The sequence below is a fragment of the Corapipo altera genome, unplaced genomic scaffold, assembly GCF_003945725.1.
Source record: "Corapipo altera isolate COAL_440 unplaced genomic scaffold, ASM394572v1 202, whole genome shotgun sequence".
Taxonomy (NCBI): domain Eukaryota; kingdom Metazoa; phylum Chordata; class Aves; order Passeriformes; family Pipridae; genus Corapipo; species Corapipo altera.
Window position 1 is genome coordinate 956,886 of NW_020884980.1, and position 20,649 is coordinate 977,534.

General features: G+C 46.8%; 1 protein-coding gene across 7 annotated transcripts in view; it reads right to left on the bottom strand.

Moving 5' to 3' along the window:
- The window catches only part of PPP1R12B (protein phosphatase 1 regulatory subunit 12B), a 132,746-nt gene that overhangs the window by 38,673 nt on the left and 73,424 nt on the right, over positions 1-20,649 (bottom strand). For all 7 annotated transcript variants that reach the window (XM_027665677.1, XM_027665676.1, XM_027665682.1 and 4 more), the window contains 5 exons: positions 14,902-14,992; positions 13,746-13,913; positions 12,839-13,022; positions 12,220-12,332; positions 10,877-10,921 (listed from right to left, as the gene is read on the bottom strand). In XM_027665677.1, the coding sequence (XP_027521478.1) occupies positions 10,877-10,921; positions 12,220-12,332; positions 12,839-13,022; positions 13,746-13,913; positions 14,902-14,992 (601 nt within the window). The remainder of the gene's footprint in view (positions 1-10,876; positions 10,922-12,219; positions 12,333-12,838; positions 13,023-13,745; positions 13,914-14,901; positions 14,993-20,649) is intronic.

A 20,649-nucleotide genomic window follows, 5' to 3' on the forward strand; every position in this document is an offset into this window, starting at 1 on the left:
GAAGAATGAGCTGCAGCTCAGGGGTTAGTGGTATTTGTTGGCTGGTTGTTTTTTTGTGTTTAATTGGTCTTTTTAAATCTAGAAAATTTAGTGAGTCAGCTCCACTCTTACCCTCTGCATTGGTTATTAACAGTCAGGTTCTCATGACACTGTACGTAACCTGAGCAGGTAATTTTGGCTGAGTATGTCATTGTACAGTGAGAGAGCTAAAAACTGGCTTCAAAATACAGATTATTACCCCTGGGGCATAGTCATAAGGTGCTGAGGGGTTGCTGAATTACAGTAACAAATGTGCTGAACAGCAGCTACAGCCAAGGAACTGTGTGCACAGAACAGCCAAGGAACTGTCTGTATATGGCTGGATAAACACTTAAATATACGTATGAATTTATTTAGCAGCAACAAGACCAAGACCTATTGCATTTAAAATAAGTTGTTAAAATGTTACTCATACTCTAGTTTACAATCTGTACTTCTGGGGATTTGATTCAGTTTATTTAATGGAACTTTGTACCTCAAGATTCAGTAATTCAAATAAATAAATTATAATAATAATAATAATAGCTCCTCTACAGCAACTGTACATGATACATAAAGCCCACTGCAAATAAACGACTTTAAAATTAAAAGCAAGCTCTACAGGGTCAATTACAGCTCTGCAGGGTTTATTTAGCTCTGCAAAAGACACTCAGGGTTATGTTGGGCACAGAATGCTGGAGGGCTGGAGCAAAGCAACGTCAGGCAGTGGCTGTGCTGTAATTGGGATGTGCAGGCACTGCTGCAGTTTCCCATAAATGGAATCCAAACTGAGGAGGGAACACGCTTCCACCCGCAGAGGACCAGGATTCCCAGAAGCAGATCTCCCTTGCAGATAGGAAGCAGAAGGAAAGGATCCTCCTCTCCTCCCAGACACAAATGCAGCAGCTGACAGCCTATAATTGCATGTATACCATCATCCTTCCCCCACTTTTTATTCCCATCACCAAATTTATCATAATAAGGCTCGAAGTGCCATCCCTTAGACATACCTGGATTAGCACTGAGCAGCACAACAGATCATTTTAGTGTGGGCTGAGAATGGCACATTTTAAATACACAATTTCAGAATCCTTTGCTTTTTCCTTTCTTATAAATAGATTCAATAAAAAGCAGGGGTGAAGAGAGTTCAAAAAGCACCATTCTCAGCAGGGAAACATCATCTTAGCAGCTGCAAGTGCCCAATTCTGCCTGCAGGAGAAATGTCTTCCAGCAGTTCTGTGGAGCAGAGTTGAGTTTTTGGAAGAACAGGTGAGGTGCCTTGGACACTCAAATCCAGCATGTACAGCAGGATGGGAAGCTGGAGTGTTCACCAGCCCCTCTGGGGACATCCCTAACTTCAGAGGGGGAGAAATGAATTTAAAGAGGAGGCTGCAGAGAGGGTTTCACTGTATTGAGTTCATCATCATTCGAAGATAAAGCTCAGGACAAGCCAGTAAACAAAACCAGACCTGTACTTCCAGAGCAAAGGAACAGGGAACCCAGGAGAGGGACCTGCAGGAGGTAGGACAAACCCACAGTTTGAGAGTATCAAAACCAGAAATGTTTCTGAGAGTCCATAAAAGTTCATGTTCCCTCTCTGAATGTGCTATTAAACTATATTTCATAGAATCATGGAATCTCCCGAGCTGGAAGGAACCCTCAAAGATCATTGAGTTCAACTCCTGGCTCTGCACAAACACCCCAACAATCCCACCCTGTCCCTGAGAGTGTTGTCCAAACACTCCCCGAGCTCTGGCAGGGCCATGGCCACTGTCCTGGGGAGCCTGTTCAGTGCCCAACCACCCTCTGGGGGAAGAACCTTTCCTGATATCCAGCCTAACCCTCCCCTGACACAGGTTGATGGCAGAGGTTACAGAAATGGATGGCAACAGCGGCAATAATCAGCAACAACAAACCAACAAAGCAGCAACAGGCTCCTGTTGGAGGGGACAAATGGGGCAGTTTTGCCAAAAATAAATGTCTCAGAGGCTACAGAAGTGATTCCATTCAAGGCTGTAAATGCAGCCTGGGGTGACTGTGGCACTGTTGCCCTGCCATAATCCTCCCCAGGTCTGTACACCAGCAGGACTGGTGTCTATGGAGAACTTGCTTCATGTTCACCCAAAACCCAGCTCTGCCTTTTCACAGTGGGGCTTCTTTCCTCAACTCAATACCATGTTCTGTTCAAAAAAAGCAGGATGATAAAATCATAGAATCATAGAATCAAGGATTGTTAAGGTTGGAAAAGACTTTTGAGTCTAACCCTTCCCCCAGCACTGCCATATTCACCCACTAAACCATATCCCCAAGTGCCACATCCACACATTTTTGGACACTTCCATGGATGGTGACTCCACCACTGCCCTGGGCAGCCTGGGCCAGGGCCTGACCAGCCTTTCTGTGAAGAAATTTTCCCAGTATCCAACCTGAACCTCCTGTGGTACAACTTGCGGCCATTTCCTCTTGTCCTGTCCCTTGTTCCCTGGGAGTAGAGCCTGACCAACCCCCTTGGCTCCAAACTCCTGTCAGGGAGTTGGAGAGAGCAAAAAGGTCCCCCCTGAGCCTCCTTTTCTCCAGGCTGAGCCCCCCCAGCACCTTCAGCTGCTCCTGCTGCTCCAGACCCTTCCCCAGCTCTGTTGCCTTCTCTGGACACGCTCCAGCAAACCCAGAGTGATGCTTTGCTCACAGGTCCAGTTTGGGCATTGCTTACACCAAAAATCAAGTGATTTCACCGAGTTACAGACATTAAAGTAGTGTTGGAACATAATATTTTCCAGTGGAAGCTGCTCTGTGGTTGCACTGAGCAAATGTTTCCTTACAGGTTCCCTCTTCCTGACCCAGGTTCTTACAAGGATGAAGCACAAACATGCCAAGTTACAGAGGAGGAACGTGGCAGCAATTTGTACAGGAATGAACAGGCCATGTCAGGAAAGCTGAGAAAGCAAACAGCAGTACAAGAACCAGATGGAAACAGCTATTTCAAGCTAAGGGACTTTCCAAAATATGACACAGAGAAACAGAAATGTCAGGGCACTCACAATAGTCATGATCAATTCTGTTCTTCATCCACATTCATCACACTCTCCATACCCACCCCAGCCACTCCACGGCTGCATAACCTGTCTGTCTAACTGTGCTTCAAGCCTATTTCTGGTGTTCCTTCACCAGCAGCAGGTTGTGGTGCAGAAGGTTATGTTCACTCCCCAGGACGAAATCTAAGAGCAATGAAAAGTCTACATATATGGTAAACACCCACTCAACAACAGTGCCCAGTGTTGGGTACATGGCAGGTACCTGCTATAGAATCAGAATGGTTTGGGTTGGAAGGGACCTTAAAGCCCATTCAGTTAGATCTCTCTGCCATGGGCAGGGACACCTTCCACTAGCCCAGGTTGCTCCAAGCCCCATCCAACCTGGCCTTGGACACTTCCAGGGATGGGGCAGCCACAGCTTCTCTGGGCTACCTGTGCCAGGGTCTCACCACCCCCACAGGGAGGAATTTTTTCCTAATATCTGATCTCAAGCTACCCTCTGTCAGTTTGAATCCATTCCTCTTGTCCTGTCACTACATGCTCTTGTAAAAAGTCCCTCTCCACCGTCCTTGTAGGCTCCCAATACGAATAATGAAGTGCGAATTAAAGCAGAGCAGGTGGAAAATTCCTGCCAGGAAGCAATTTTGTAGTTAAGGATTCAACATCTTGACATACAAATAATGAAGCAGCTTCTGCCAAACAATTTTACTTCTCATAAGGAAACTCCGTGTCCAAGAGCAAAAAACTGATAAAGACTTTCCAAACATGAGGCTTTTTCTGAAGAGAAGCATGTGGGAGGATACAAACTCTGAACAAAAAGTGACCTTTTAAAGACAAGGGGGACAAACAGAATCATCACACTTGCATCACTGCAACACACAATTTTTCCTATAGTAGTTGTTTCCAAAGGATATTTTATTGCCAGAGAATTTAACTTCCGTTTTCCAAACAAATTCAGATTACTCCTCAGTTCTCTCTTAGCCATGTGGCAATACAGCTTCAGCTTTTCACTCCTTCTGGACATATCTGGGAGATAAATAATTTACTACCTAAATGTGGGACTGCACCAGCCTGCACAGGAGGCCATGGCCATGAGATAAGGATGATTGACTTCACGGTGGCTTTGCCACAGAGAAGCATTCATGGAATCCTGGAATCACTGAATGGTTTGGGTTGGAAGGGACTTTAAAGACCATCTCATTCCACCCCCCTGCCATGGGCAGGGACACCTTCTACCAGACCACATTGCTCCAAGCTCTGTCTAACCTGTCTTGGACACTTCCAGGGATGGAGCAGCCACAGCTTCTCTGGGCAACCTGTGCCAGGGCCTCCCCACCCTCACAGGGAAGAATTTCTTCCCAGTATCCCATCTAACCCTGCCCTCTGGCAGTGGGAAGCCATTCTCCCTTGTCCTGTCCCTCCATCCCTTGTCCCAAGTCCCTCTCCAGCTCTCCTGGAGCCCCTTTAGGCCCTGGAAGGGGCTCCAAGGTCTCCCTGGAGCCTTCTCTTCTCCAGGTGAGCACCCCCAGCTCTCCCAGCCTGGCTCCAGAGTAGAGGGGCTCCAGCCCTCGGAGCATCTCCATGGTCTCCTCTGGACTCTCTCCAGCAGCTCCATGTTCTTCTGATGCTGGGGCCCCACAGCTGGATGCAGAACTCCAAGTGGGGATTCTCCAGCATCCCAGGGAGAAGGGCCAGGAACAAGCCCCAAGCATGGCATATCCCAGCTCCAGCCCTCTCCCACCGTACCCCCAGCCCCTCTTTCTCCAAGGCAGACACTGTGTCACCACAACATGGCCACTGAGGTGTGCCCAGGCATCTACTGCTGTAGGCAGGAATTTCAACCTACAACATCAGATTTTTTGGAGGATAACTTCAGCCACATCAGGAGAGACATCCTCCCCAGCCTGCTGGATGATTGACACCAAGGTACAATCACCAGCTCCCAGAGGGGCTCAGAACCTGCTCAAAGTAGTTCAGCAGTCAGATACTTCTCCTTTCCATAATTTTGAGCTTGTCATGAGGAGAGTTTGACAGTTTCCCACAAAAAGTGACACGATACTCCATTACATATATAACCACAAACATATCCTGTTAACTTTTAAAAAGCCAAAAATTATAAACACAATTAGACATAAAATGATAGATAGATTTATTCTGTCTTTGGGATATGGTCCAGGAGCAATGCTGCTGCTCAGGGTAGCAGGTCTGGGCCAACAGCCACACTGAACAGAGTGGTTCTGACTCCTGGAGTGGCCGTGCTGTGTCCACGCTGCACTGGGGAGATGCACACACACATGGATCCTGCTGTCACCCCATCCATCACACTGCTCCCAACCCCTTCTGGGAAAAAAGCAAAAGGATCCCAGGACCCTTGTGCAATAGCTGCCATGTAGGTAAAGTAATGAACTGGGATCATCTGAACTAACAGCAGTGCCAGCAGGGGCCAAGGGAGCTGTGGGTGGGTGCTGCAGTGCCAACCTCGGCTCCACGGCTGCAGGGGGAAGGACTTGCTGACAACTGAGAAAGATCAGTCAGCTCAGACTACACCAAAATTCTGACAGTAATCTACTAAACAAGATGCTAAAGCATAAAGTTACCTTAAATAGTTATGAGTCTGTGACCTTGGAAATCATTCCTGGAGGACTCACTGCTTTGCTTCATCTTCCCGGGACTCACAGATAGGATTTTAGCTGGTTTTGTGTTACTCATCCCCATCCCCATCACAGCCACTGCTTCACATTACACCTTCCTAATTCAGCAACCTGGTGAATTAGAGGAATTCACCTGAAGGCATTTAGCTGTAACCCTGTAGTGCACATAACCCCTTGGATCACTTGGCTTTAGGCACAAACAATATGTTTTCCCAGAGCTGTAAACAGGAGCTCAGAGCCAGGCTGAGGAGTAAAGTGCTGCATCAACAGGGAGAGCAGCCAGCCAGGCTGATGCCCTTCTCCACACATTAAGGTTAAGAAAAACCAACACGAGCATGTCAGGCTGGAGAACTCATGAGGCAAATCCTCTGTGCAGATGTGAATGATTTGTACAGAAATACTTGCAGAATGAATTTTGATTTCACTGTTGTCTGTGCCCTCCACCTCCCAGAGAAGCCAGGGCACTCTGAGGCTGTTCTTCACCGTGTTCAGGCTCTGTGGCACAGCATCAGCTCGTGCTCCTGCAGCACTTTGCTGCTATTTTCTATTGCTGTTCACACATATTAAAGATCTTTCCTCGCAGCATACACAGCCCATTAGAGCATTTTGTTTATAAACAGGACTAACCAGAGCCCATCTCTCCCAGCTTTACGTTACCCAGAATTAAATGCTCTCTGATTTAACCACACCACGCGAGTGACGCACAGTGCCACCTACGTGCCCTTGGACTGGAGCCAGATGGTTTCCCTCCCACGTCACACCACATCCCTGCTAGAAGTAAACATTCAAGGGTAAAACCAGGGGAAAATACTTGTATCTTTAATTCCCAGAAGGGAACCTGGGCCAGCAGCAATGAGGCACAGCATGAACACCACCGTCTAGCGCTGTCTGGATTAAAGGATTTTAGTTTCTTATCAGCCAGCCAGAAGTTCACCTATTTTGTTCCCTTATACTGGTCAACTTTCCCTTGTATCCCAGCAAAACATGCAGCCCATGCAGACATACCTTACCATATTAGGCAATGTAAGTCCTGAAAGTGGAGGACTCGGAGCCTTCCCTGGCTTCCAAACACAGTCCTCAGGCACAGGGTCAGCCTGCACAGCACTGGGAAAGGGGGCAATAACTCCTGGGGACTCCCAGTACACCCAGTCTGGCTACAACAGGCAAGTCATAAAACACTTAACAAAAGCTATTCCCGATCTTCTAGTCATTCATGAAACCCATCTTTTACAAAAAGGCAAACAGCACGATGACAAAAGCTAAACTGAAGCCTCTGTCGAAGGATAAAATGGCACTAAAAGCAAAAATATAGGTGAGAAATAGGACACACCAAAATCAGGACTCCCAAATCATAGTTCTGAATCAGCAATAACATCAAGACATTTAGTTTGTATAAGGAATTTTCCAGTTCATTGGTCTTCCCTTAGAACTCATGGCATCAAGCTTAGAAATTCAGCTCTTCTAAGACAGAGACTTAGTTTATATTGGTGTCCAGTTGCATCTGGTGATTTCATGGTAACAGTACAATTAGGCAGAACACTTATTTACAAACCAGAGTGGGCCTGAGTGGTGCTTTGCAGAATGTAAAACAGTCATTCCATAAATCAAAGCACAGAGAGACAGGAATGGAGCCTATTTAATCGACTTACTGCGATCGTAATCCATAATCAAGCGGTTCAGTGTTATTCTTGCATAAAAGTTAATTCCATTAACATGTCTGGGGTTTATACTGGGCTATACAGACTGTCTTGGAGGCAGTTCATGACCACAGACATTTTCTTTGACACTTTTACTGCCCATAAACTGTTATTTTACCAACACAACACTCGGTGTCTTCCCCCGAATTTGAAGCTTTCCTTTGACAAAGTCCCTCTGGATGGGGCATGTCTGTAATGCCCCTGCAGAGAACTGCAAGGAGATAAAATCCTTCAAATGATTACCAGCATTTTCTATTTGTTCTGCATGGTCTGTCATCTAAAATATACTTTTCTTCCAAATTTGTTCCCAATTCTCCTGCTGTACAATAGCAATGGCAGAAGTTGCCCAGAGAAGCTGTGGCTGCCTCATCCCTGGAAGTGTTCCAGGCCAAGTTGGAGGGGGCTTGGAGCAACCTGGGCTAGTGGAAGGTGTCCCTGCCCATGGCAGGGAGATGTAATGGGATGAGCTTTAAGGTCCCTTCCAACCCAAGCCAGTCTGTAATAGATTCCATCATTCTAGGTCAGGGTCAAGTCAAAGCCAGGAGAGCTGGGGATAAGGAAACACCAGCTCTGAAACAGAACACTGGACCATTCTCTTTAGTCTTCATCGTCATTCTCCAACTGCTGCATCCTAAACTGGAGCCACTGATCCCTATTTGCACTGACTCTATTGTATTTGTCCTCACTGGCCTCACCAAGATGGAATTCCTGCAGTCACTAGCTTGAGGGATCAGGGAAGCTTTCCCAACACCAGTCTCTCCCCCTGGCTCAGTCTGGGTCTAACAGGACCTCTCAGACTCTCCCAGTTTTTACTTTCTGAGAAACAGAGACAAGACTGTGGCCAAACTTTTCTTTGAGCTGAGGTCTCCCCAGACTGCACAAAAACTCTTTCCTTCACAGCACCTTCCCAGTGGAACCATGCAAAAACCTCTCCTAAAGCTGCTTCCCCAGTGGCTTCTTCCAGCTGAAGTCCTTGTGCCCTTGAACATTTATTCCACAATAAAACTTTGTCTGCTCTTCCAACTTTCCACAGTGCATCCAGGCAGTCTGCATCCTGGGGAGAGAGGCAGGGTGGGAGCAGAACACATGGAGGATTCTGACACATCCCATTTACAAGACAACTCAGTTGCCTAAAGCTCAGCCAGAGTGTCTGGGCTGGTTTCCCACGCTGGTGCTCATGAGCTCAGCCAAAATAATTCCTCCACTTCTGAGAATCAGCACAACATGTATTTGCTCCTTCTTTTTCCAAAACTGCCTCTACCTTTCCTTTGCTATTCTCCAGCACTGCAGAGCTTGCAGGAGGGATTTCAAGTAGGGCCTTTTTTGGCTTCCATGAAAATACTCCCAATATCAGCCAAGACATAAACACTGGAGGAAAAATACAACCGCTCCCATAAAACCAGAGAGTTTTTGGGGATTTGCAACTAAAATGGGACACTCCAGTGTGTTCAAGTTCACATCTTGGTGACAAGGTGGCAACTCCCATTCTAGAATTATTACTATTGATTTTAATGATTATTAATTGTACTTTTTCCTTGGCACTAGAACTGAAAGAAAGGAGCTGCTCTGTGATTCCTGCCAAAGTGATGGTCAGTTAGGACAGAAACCTCTGATTTGGATCTAAAACAAGCCAGGGAAGACTGACCAAGTGACATGATGCTGGAGGCATGCAGCGAAGAAAATGAACTGGAAACTGGATAAAAACAAGATGACTGGGAAAATGGAAAAAACAGGTCTGGCACAGTGGGAGGAGAGTCTAACCCAGGTCTAATGTATGTGGGGTGTGTAAGAAAACAGGGTGCTAGTGCCCCAAAGCACCTGCACAAAGGGGCTGAGGGAACTGAAGGGAAGGTGCTCTGCTGTTAGATGGGAACCCACAAGAAAACCACAGGAAGTACAAGAAAAGGAATCCTTGCTGTTAATTTGGAGAAAACCAGCAGTAACTGTAAGAGATTGGGTGACCTTGAATTTTTGGGCAGGTGGGTTGTCCCAAAGTGCAGCTAATCCATTGACATGAGCAGTGAGGACTGTACTCAATTAAATCTTCAGCAATTTTAGGACTAGACTGCAGCAGGCCTTCAAACCTGCAGCCTCAGACACTCTTTTGTCTTAATTTAGCTAGTCTGGGACAACTTCCACGAAGAACAAGTCATTCCCAGCAAGTCCAAAACATTCCTGTGGGAAACAAGGTGTCCCTATTACGATTATTACTTTTTTACACATTACAGAACTCCCCTCCTCCAACCCTACCGTGAGACAGCAGAAATGTCAAACCAGTTGTAACAATGATAAATGGCCAAATCTTTCCTGCAGGGCTCAGTGAGGATTTCATGAAGCTCTGCTCTGTGATGAGCAGAAACTCCTGTGGGAAGGGCTGGGCTCCTCAAAGCAGGTGATGCTTCTGGGAGCAGGAATATCCCACATTTCACACTGCAAAGTAAGCACTGGGGAAAGCAATGCCTGGCATGGAAAGATAAGCACATGCTAAAAGCCATCTCAGCACCACCTGAGTCTCTGGTCCCAGCAAGGCTCGCCGTGACTTTGCCGCATTCTGACCAACTATTGCGAGAAGAAAAACAAAAATAAGAGTCTGCAGAGTGTTACTGCCAATTTTCAGCAGTGAACCAGGTAATTCCAACTAAATGATGCTTCAAACACTCTACTCCACCACAAACCATAGGGAAAGGCTATGAACCCCAAGTTCAATGCTTTCCAGCAAAAATGAAACATCACACGAGCAGGCTGACCCCTACACAACCTTGCATTTGCTGCTTCTCCCGAGTCTTGCACATTGTGTTTTAATAGTCCAGAAATGCATTTAGCTTTGACATTGTCACAGGCAGTCATGTTGTCAGGCTCAAATGTGTTTCAGACAGAGACAGACAAAACCAAAGGAAACCAAGGCAATTCAGAAAGACTCAGTAATTATTAAAAAAGGAAAGTAAGAGCCTCGAAGGATGAGACTATTGCAAGAACAGGGGAACATGGAACAACCTCTGACATGCTGCTTGTGAAGACAATTTCCCACAAGAAATCAAATCTGTGAGGAGACAGGAGAGCAGATTTCAGAAATACAAGACATACTGTCCAAAATAACAATGTCAGGCTGATTCTGAGATCCAAGGTCACAGGTCTTGCCCAGGACACTTGATGGCCATGCTCTGCCAGCACCGTGCCACAACAGCTTTGTGAGGCTCTTGCTCAGCCCTGCCCTGCTGCACTCCCTCCAGGCTCCAGAAATGCCCTTGCAGCTCTCCAAGAGCCAACTCTGAACTTGGGTCAGTTCTGCAGATATTCTTTATCTTTCAGGAGAGAAATCAATAAAGAATTTGCTACTTGGAGGTGTCTCCCTGTTCATACTCAGCTACTGAGCAGAGCCTAAACCTCTCATATAGACAAGAGTAAAGCCATAGAAGATTTCTCGCCATGAACACCCAGGACTCAAACACCCATGATTCAGACATATGGTCTCACTTACCCGAGTCTCCTTCACATCCTCGTTTCCATCAACTTCATCATCGTCCTAGGATGAAAAGCAAACAATGTAATTAGGCAGCTTTGGAGACAACAAAACTCTATCACAGGGTGATAATTTTATTGTTTAAAGAACCACAGAATTGTTAAGGTTGGAAAAGGCCTCCAAGATCATCAGGTCCAACCTTTGACATCATGTCAACTAAACCATATCACAAATTGCCACGTCTACTTGTGTTTTGAACCCTTCCAGGAATGGTGACTCCACCACTGCTCTGGGCAGCCTGTGCCAGTATCTGACCACCCTTCCACTGAAGAAACAATCTGATGTTAAAGCTAAGAAGAAATCTCAAAACAAATGCCTGTCCAGATGTTTTTGGATGATTATCAGACCAGGTTTGGTGACCTAATGACCATTTAGAAGATCTTGGTACTGAGAACAGAATGACTCTCTCTGATGGCTCCTGCCATTTGAATGCTCCTGAAGAGTCAGGAGGAACAACAACTACTCCTTAATACACTCAGGGAACAAACATGACACTTGGGAAGACTGCTCATCTGAAATACTGACATAATACTGACTTTCAAAGAACATCACTTCAATTAGACCCCAGGAGGAGAGACTCATCATCCCAGACATCCTGCACTTGTGCAGCCTCTCAATTAGCCACTGCCTCTTTGTAACAGCTTTGGGATTTCATGGAGCAACGGGAAACTACCACAGCATCCCAGCTGACTCCAGACTAAACTCGTTAACTATGACTTCATAATTCTTCCTCTCTCTTGAATTTTCCTACCTGAGGCTCTAACCAAAGTTTGGAGGGTTAGATTTCTTCCCTTAGACTGAAGAAATCCTCTGAAACCAGGACTAAAAGAAATGACCATGACACAGACAGCTCTCCTGCACTTATGCTGTGAGTGTTCCCTGCTGCTGGGAGGGGACCCAGACACTGGTTTTATTCCTCACTGTCTTCCTTTCATGGGGCCTAAAGAGCAGACAAATTTGAGCTCAGAGGAATTTGAAAATACTTCAAGTGGCTTGTGACCTTCTTCTTCCAAAGGAATTAAAGACTTCTAATTTCTCCTCTCCCATGTGGGCCCTTTCACAGTCCTGCAGGGTTTCCACTGATTGGTGGCTCAGGAACAGGCTGTGCAGAGCCCGGTGCTGGGTGTGACATGGGCCAAGGGATGCACCACTTCGGATGTGCTAGTCTGAAACAGAGCTGAAGAGGGAAGGACTAATGGAAAATCAACTGACTGGGAAAAAAATCTGAAGCTTGGAATCGGAAGAAAATTCATCCCGGATATTACAGAATGAGTTTCTCTTTCTAAGGAACTTGAACTTACATCTTTTGTTGAGAAAATGATGCCGGTGCCTCTCCGTCTCTCTTTCGGCCGCCGCCGCTCCCGGATCGACTGTTTGTTCAGGGATCTGTCGTCTGAATCCTGATCTTCACACTCTGGCCAAGCAAAGAAAGACTGCTTTGGTTTCAGTGATTTACATCTGTGCTTTTTGCTAAGGTTCTGGGGTGCTTTTCAAGCTGATCAAGGTCATCTTGGCTTGTGTTATATTACAAAGGAGTTATTAAACCAAATGTGTCCTCCTGCAGCTGGATACTCATCAGAGACAGAGGTTACCCCAGCTAGCAGCTCTTCCCAGGTCATCCCAACTTTTCTGAGGACAAGCTGTACTAGAGGAACCTCTTCCCTCAGCTCTAATATCTAATATGCTCCATGGATCACTGTTTCATTTATTTATCCAAAATGGAAAACATCCTTTTATCCCTCTGTTGCAAGCAATAGGAATTTGTTTAACTCCACTTAAACAAATAACATTTGTTTTGTGATGTGGCATCTCCCCTCAGAGTAACAAGTAAACTTGTTCTCTCTGTCTGTACACACTGAAAGCTCTAAACCACACAAAACCCCCTGAGCTTTGCCTGCTCCTCACTCTCCTGGTACGTACCATTTTTCTCCATCTCTGTGGCTGCCCCTCTGAAGTCTGCTGGGTTCACAGAGTCCAGACCTAGATATTTATTTGTTCGAGTCAGGTATGAACTTGTATAGAGCAGAGGTGCTGCTGTCGAAGGAGACACAGGTGTCGTGGGTTTGTCGGGCTGTGCTGGGCACCTCAGTCGCCGATAGACTGACTACAAACACAGAGCCATGACACAAAGTCAGTAGAATGAAGAGGAACCAGCAGATCTGGGATTTCAGGGAATGTAGTAACCTTTCAGAGTGCAATGTTTTCTTTCCTGCTGCTGGAAGTGATCATCTGCATCTGCCAGATCAAGTTTATTCCATCAGATAGGGATGAATGTTAAAATAAATCATTGTACAGCTACAGTGTGAGAGTACTGTCCATGGCTGGGAGATCTGGGATCAACCCCTTTGTCCCTACAGCCAATGGCAGGATAGACAAGTTATCTAATAGAAATAAAATGATTCAGAGTGAAAAACCAGACGTGATGGCAGGGGAAGAGAACTGGTCTCTCCAGCTTTCCATTAAACACGGAATATTTGTTGAAAAATGTGAACACAAATCCTCAGCCCAGACTGCACAGCGAGGATGGATCCAGGCCACATTTCTATCATTAGCCTTCTCATTCCACTTTCTGGGATTTACAGAGTCTTACTTTCTGGCAAGAGACAGAAAGGTGAAATTCCCAGTGGAGAGCAAAGGGATAGCTAAGCTCCAGCACCTCCAGATCCACCTCCCTCGTGCAGGTGCTGCTCCTCAGCATTGCTTCTTCCCAGCAAGTCTGTCCCCCCTTAAAATGAAAAGATACCCCCGGGAGAATTCCCCCCGATCTCAGCTATCCTAAATGGTTTCATTAGCTCTGAAGCAACGAGCACTGAGGCAAAAGGATCACCTCCTCATCCGTACTCCTGCTCCACCGTGCCCGGCTCTCCTGCCTCTCGCTGCCCTCCTCAGCCTTGGTGCTCTCGGCTTTCTCGCTCTGCTGCTCCTGGGCCTGGCGCTCCGCCCGCGACCGGCTGAAGGTCCGCTCGGCCTCCTGAAGGTCTGTCAGGGTCACACCCTGCACAGAAAGCAAAGGAGGATTCTTAAATTTGTGCATCGAATCCCAGACTGGTTTGGGTTGGATCTTAAAGCCCATCTCATTCCACCCCCCTTCTATGGGCAGGGACACCTTCCACTAGCCCAGGTTACTCCAAGCCCCATCCAACTTGGCCTTGGACACTTCCAGGGATGGGGCAGCCACAGCTTCTCTGGGCAACCTGTGCCAGCAGCACACCACCCTCACAGGGAAGAATTCCTTCCCAATATCCCATCTAACCCTGCCCTCTGGCAGTGGGAAGCCATTCACCCCTGTCTTGTCACTCCATCCCTTGCCCAAGTCCCTCTCCAGCTCTCTTGAAGCCTGTTTAGGCACTGGAAGGGGCTCTAAGGTCTCCCCAGAGCCTTCTCTTTTCCAGGCTGAAATTAGATTTCAAGTCTTCCAGGTCAGTTCAAAATGCTGCAGGCTCCCACCTGGCCAGGCTCAAGTTTCATCCGTAATGGTAAGAGAAAGAGAAGAATTCTCTTGGCTTTAATGTACTTCTCAGTGTACTGACATATCACTGACTCAAAGCAATCCAAATATATGTGATCACACTGCAAACTAAAAGGCAGGTACAGTGCAGAAAGTAAAGCTTGGAAATCTAACTCGTGTATGTTTGGGGGAGGGTTTTGTATTAACTGTCTGGAGGAACTTTGGCCAGAACCTCTCCAAAACAGTGTGAGTGCAGACAAGCTCCTTGTCCTAAGAAATAAAGTAAGAGAAGAACAAAATCTTGCTCTTTATAGAATCTCAGACTGGTTTGGGTTGGAAGGGACCTTAAAGCTCATCTCATTCCACCCCCTGCCATGGGCAGGGACACCTTCCACTGTCCCAGGTTGTTCCAAGCCCTGTCCAACCTGGCCTTGAACACTTCCAGGAATCCAGAGGCAGACACAGCTTCTCTGGGGAAACCAATTCATCAGCTCTCTTCATCCAACACATGAATGTGAGTATTTCCATTCCTTACCTGGGTAGACCTGCGAGTCTGCCGGGCCTGCCTGGACCGTGCCTTCCTCAGTGATTCCGCTTCCTCATCCCGCACCGGAGTCAGATATGACCTGAAAAAAAAAAAAAGGGAGGCAGAAGAGGTTAAAGTAAAAGCAGATGCTCTGCTTTCTTCTCCCTTCAGACTCCTGAGATATTATTCGCTTTCTTATGTACAAAAACAATTTTAGCTCCATCTACTACTGCTGCTGCTTTGGGACAACTCCCCCATGAGCACAAGACACACATGCTCACAGCTCCTTCTCCCCAGAGCCCCTACATAAACCCTTGACAGTGCTGGACATGCTCTGTTAAAAAACTGCACCTTTTAGAACATTATTTGCTCCATTCCATGTCATTGCAACATTAGAGAAAACAACTCCCCCCCTACCCCATCTAACTCAGATAAAGATCTCAGAGCAGAAATCCTGCACTGGCACATTCCTCAGACCCTCCTTCCTGTCATTATAGTCCTGATCATATTCCTGCAATCTGCTGGCTTCATCAATATGAAACCCATCACACCAGGAACTGGCTGAACTGCAGGCAAAAACCTTGGAAAAAGCCATGGAATTAAAGAAATGACCTTCACACTCTGTGTAAACTGAGCTCCTTAACACTGAAAACCCCATGGTTAAAACACAGAGCTGGGCACCACTGGATCTCATCAAACCTGGGAGAACTCGAGAGAATTATTCACATGAAAATACACAGACTGTACTCTCTGCCCTGGCATTCTCTGGGAGGAACTGGTGAGGAATTGGGCAGTGCTCCCACAATCAGGGAGTGCACAGCAGTGATTTCCATAACGGAGTAGAGGCTTCAGTCTTAGGAACGATTAATTAAATTGGACTCCTCAGCCTGGTTAATAGGGAATGATTATTCACACTGTCCCACTGTACAGGGATAAGGGTGCTGGAATGTTCTTTGCAGTTCTATCACTGCCAGAGGTTAACAGTGTACCAGAGACCTGGATGTTTTCAAAAGGCAATGAGCCAAGTGAGGGATGAAGGTTTATCATAGAATAGGCTGACTTTGTCCTTGGACTCTTTTCCTGGTTCTCCACTAAGACCACCTTCACGGAAAAGATAACAGGCTGGAGAGGATTTGCATATGATCCAGTATGTTAAGACATTTATTAGGAAGTTCACTAAGCTGCTGCACTGTGACAAAACCACAGAGAATCAGGAAGTTTGGATCATTCTAAAATCATCTGCCACAGTGGGTTTTATCCACCCACAGGACCCGCGTTCAGGGCTAGTTCAGCTGCGCAGCAAATGTAGCCTGACCTCTGACCTTCCTCAGCTTTTGGGTGGTACATCCATGGGAGCCAGTCATCCCACACTCCTTCTAGTGCCGTGGGGCACATGTGAGAGTCTTCTCACCTGAAACTGGTGTAAGGATTTGACCTAATAAATTATGCCCTGAACATCCCTGATCTCCAGAGGCCAGGAGAAGTGCACAGGATCGAATGGTCTGTGCTGGGGGTGAGACACTGCAGATTCCTAGAGGGGCAGGCACTGGTTTCTGCTCTCTGTGACCAGTGACAGGACCCGAGGGAAGGGCTGGAGCTGTGTCAGGGCAGGTTTAAGCTGGATTTTAAGAAAAGGTTCTTCCCCCAGAGGGTGGCATTGGAACAGGATCCAAGGCTGCCAGAGCTCAAGGAGCATTTGGACAACGCCCTCAGGGACAGGGTGGAATTATTGGGGTGTCCGGTGCAGGACAAGGGGTTGGACTTGATGATCCTTGTGGGTCCCTTCCAGCTCAGGAGATTCCATGATTCTATGAACCCTGTCCTGGCAGCTGCCTGCACCAGAGATGTCCCTGGCCGAGCTGCACTCCCAGGGTGCGATTTATCACCTTCAGAGGAGCCTCCAGCACAGCCCATGTGGATGCACTGCAGAGGAGCTCATTTCTTCCCATTGATTATCCAGACAGACACACGAGCTGTGATGGATATGCCAACATGAGAAGCGCCTACACTTCAGAGGATGATTGCCTCCCAAGAATTTGCTGTTTCATGAACAAAAAAAGCTGCTGTTTGATGAATGAAACAGCGTGCAACTCCTAATTTTGCAGAGCAGGAGTTCTGTTCTCCCTGCTGCAGTGTGTGCACTGCCCAGGTAATGGCACATTAAGGAAACAATAAGCATTTTCTGCAGCTTTTGACACAAGCAGAATCGCTGCTGTTTGCCCAGCAGCCAGAAGCAATAAGCTACCTACAGGAAGAAGGCATTTGCAAAATATACTGCAAATGAAGTTCAGAGCTGTAGTGAAAAAAAATAAATTCCTGAAACATATAAACCCGGTAAATTTGTAGCTCAGTATGGTGTAAGGTGAGCAGTTTACTGCAATGGCTTTGAATCAGTGGAATTTAAATCAGTGGAATTTACTCTGCCATGAGGACACAGGTACGTGGGAGCTGCAGGTATGTAGGAGCTGTGTTCACACATGGAAACAAGAAGAGGAAGGTGAGCCCTGCCTTTGCCCGAGGAGGAGTTTGGCTCACCCAGGCAGGTCTGCAGCAGGCACACTGTGCTTGTCCCAGGATGTGGGAGCAACACCAGGCCACTTTCCAGCAGCTGAAATGCTTTTGCACACAAAAGGAAACAATACTGAGATCCTGCCACGGATGTGGGAGAGGACAAAAAAGGTTTTCAAAGGAGCTTTCAGAAAAGGTTTGGCAAATCCGTGGGGAACAGGTCAGCCCCAGGCATGGGGAGGGCTCTGCAGCAGGGGCAGCCCAGTTTGCAGGAGGCTGCAGGATTTCCCTCGGTTCAGTGTTCAGCTGCAGCTTTGCTGTGGTTACATCAAGAGAAAAACCATTTTGGGTCTGTTACTCCATCATCCTCCCAGGCTTTTCCCCTCTGCTCTCCCAAAATTTATACAAAAATGCAAATATGTCACAGCATTATTAACAAATTTGGGAATCCAACCTGTAACAGAGACTTCAGCCAAGCACATTTTGCCGGTCAGAGCAGCTCAGCCGGGGCTGCAGCCGTTATCAATCACCAACTTTTGGGTTCTTTCCATTTACACAATTCATCACTTCGTGGAGCTCACCCAAAGCCATTTACAGCATGAAATAACCAAATTTTCTGAGGCAAGTCAGAAGAGCCACTGTACAGTCACTGAGCTGGTTTCCCCGAGGGAGCAGGTCCCGCCTGTTCCAGGTGCTGAAGGTGCCCGTGCTGTCAGTGTCTCAAACACACACAGCAGCCCCGTCCCTGCTGGCAGTGCAGGCCCAGGAGGACTCTGCTCAGGGCTTTGTGTGCTTTGTTTTCTTCTGTGGGGGGAAGGGAGGGAAGTGCCAGATTTTACAATTTTACAATGCGTTGCTTTGCTTACAAACTGAATCTTGAGAGACCCAAGTGTGCTAAATGAGCTGGAAGAGAGAGAGAGAACAAAAGCACTGGAAGGAGATGGAGAGTCAGCTGCAGCTCAGAGCTGGGCTGGGCTGGATGGCACAGGCAGAGCAGCAACACGCTGCTCTCCAAAGCAGAACCACTGCAGAGCACAGCAAGCTGTAGGGCACAGGCACCAAAGGCGGCCTGGAAACAATCCACAGCATTTTTAATTATGTTTTCAAGGAACACACTGCTTGCTCAAGTGCAGTGCCTTGTCATCCTATTAATTCAAGCAAATATCCCAGGATCCAAGCAGATCTTCAAAGGAATGGCCCTATGCACTGTGTTTCCTTGCAATGAGTTTGAGAAATGGACGAAATAAGAGCAGCCATCACGTCAAGCTCAAGGCACGTATAAAGCAGAACAGATTTTTACCAGAGTTTTGGCTGCAAGTTCAAGGAGCAGAATTGAAATTGTGCGAGATGTGTACGTGAGAGTCAGCAAAACCACTGCAGAGGTTTACAGCTTCCAGAGACAGAGAAAAGTGTGTCCTGTTGCCATGAGAGAGCTACAGGCTCTTGGCTGGTGTATTAGCTATGAAAAAAACAGATAACTGAATGATGAACCTGCCTCCCACTTAATTCTGTCTATTTTCAAGAAAACACCTATTTTTCTCTGTCAACTCTTTCAGTCAGGACAGTGCAACACAAAGGCGGATCTCAAATACTGCCACCATCTCAAGGCAAAAGGAGCATCAATAAAATACTAATAGAGGGGAAGATTCAAACCAGGGTTGGATATACAGGCTGGTAAGCCAAGAACAAAAGAGCAAATCTGTTAGAGAACCTTGGCCAGAGGAAAAGAAAAGAACATATTGTACAGGGAAACTTCTCCCAAGAAAGGGTGAATGATGCAGATAAGGAAGTTACAGTCCCCTGTTTGTTGGTGCACAGGTAACAAGAACAGAAGATGAACTCCTCTAAGAAACACACAACCTTCTGACAGTCCTTTCACAACACTGGTCTCCTTTCCTGTCATCCTGAACTCTTCCAGGCACTCAGAGATTGAAGTGCTTGTGGCAAACACCATCCACCAGCATGGAATCCTTTGGCAGAACATCACCCAGTCCCAGAGAGAACAGTGAGAACATGCAAAACTTGAGAGTTTTACACCACCCATGTGTCAGAGCAGCTGTGGCTGCCCCATCCCTGGAAGTGTTCCAGGCTGGGTTGGACGGGGTTAGGAGCAACCTGGTCTAGTGGAAGGTGTCCCTGCCCATGGCAGGGAGATGTAACTGGATGGGCTTTAAGGTCCCTTCCAACCCAAACCATTCTGGGATTCTGTGAAAACTTGGCAACAAATCTGGATGCTAAACATTCACCAAGTGCTACAGCTTCCCTCTTCTCAAAGTGGGTTCAAGGTATTTTGCTTTGCTGTCAGGACCAAAAATTGAGATACACCCTCAACGAACTGTAATGGGCCACAACAGGTTCCCTCTGTCCCCATCAGGTCCTTCTCCAATAAATCCAAGTCCCATAGGCAGCACAGTAAGAACATGAGTTGCATGCAGTAATTCCAGGGTGCCCAGTCTCTGGGAAATGGGGCTCTGCTTGCTGTGAACTGGTGCTGGGCTTGAAGGGGCTCTGCTGGAGGAAAGTTTGTCCTGGACCCTCTCCGACTCCTTGTCTCAGCCCAAATTCTCTTTCTAGCTTAGGAGTGACTGAACAACACCCACTAGACTAGAAACAACATTGACAGTTGCCTTGGAAGCCAGGACAGACTTTTGGTTCTTCCACATCTGGGTAACACAGACAAGGGGAGCGAGGCACAGGTTTGGCTTCCTGTGCCCAAGGAGGCACATTCAGCATATGAAAACCCATGTAGATATTCCCTCTAAAAGGTCTGAATTTGCTGTTCTTAAGAAGAGTACACTACACAATACACTATTCCAAAGACTACAGTGATTTAAAAAGTCTTTGTCACACATATATCTATCTCTCACACATACACCTATATATATATATATATAAAACCTCAAGCAAACCCGGAAAAATGAAGAAAATAAAAAAAAGCTCAGCAAAAGCTTCAAATACAGATACTGTTCCCATGAAAACAACTGGAAAAGTACAGCATCCCTGCAATGCATTTCTACAAACTGGACAGCTGCCATTAGCAAATAACTATCTATAAGCTGGGGGAGGGAGGAGAAGCAAGTGTAAGTTTTGCAGGCAACAATGCTGACAGCAGTTCCCAAAATACAATTCCTTAAGTCAGATAATGAACTACATCCCCAGCAGCAAGTCAATCATTGGCAGCTACATGGAAACAGTCAGAAAAAGAAACTTTCCTGCTCTCTGATGCAAGCAACAGGTTTCAGTTGTTCC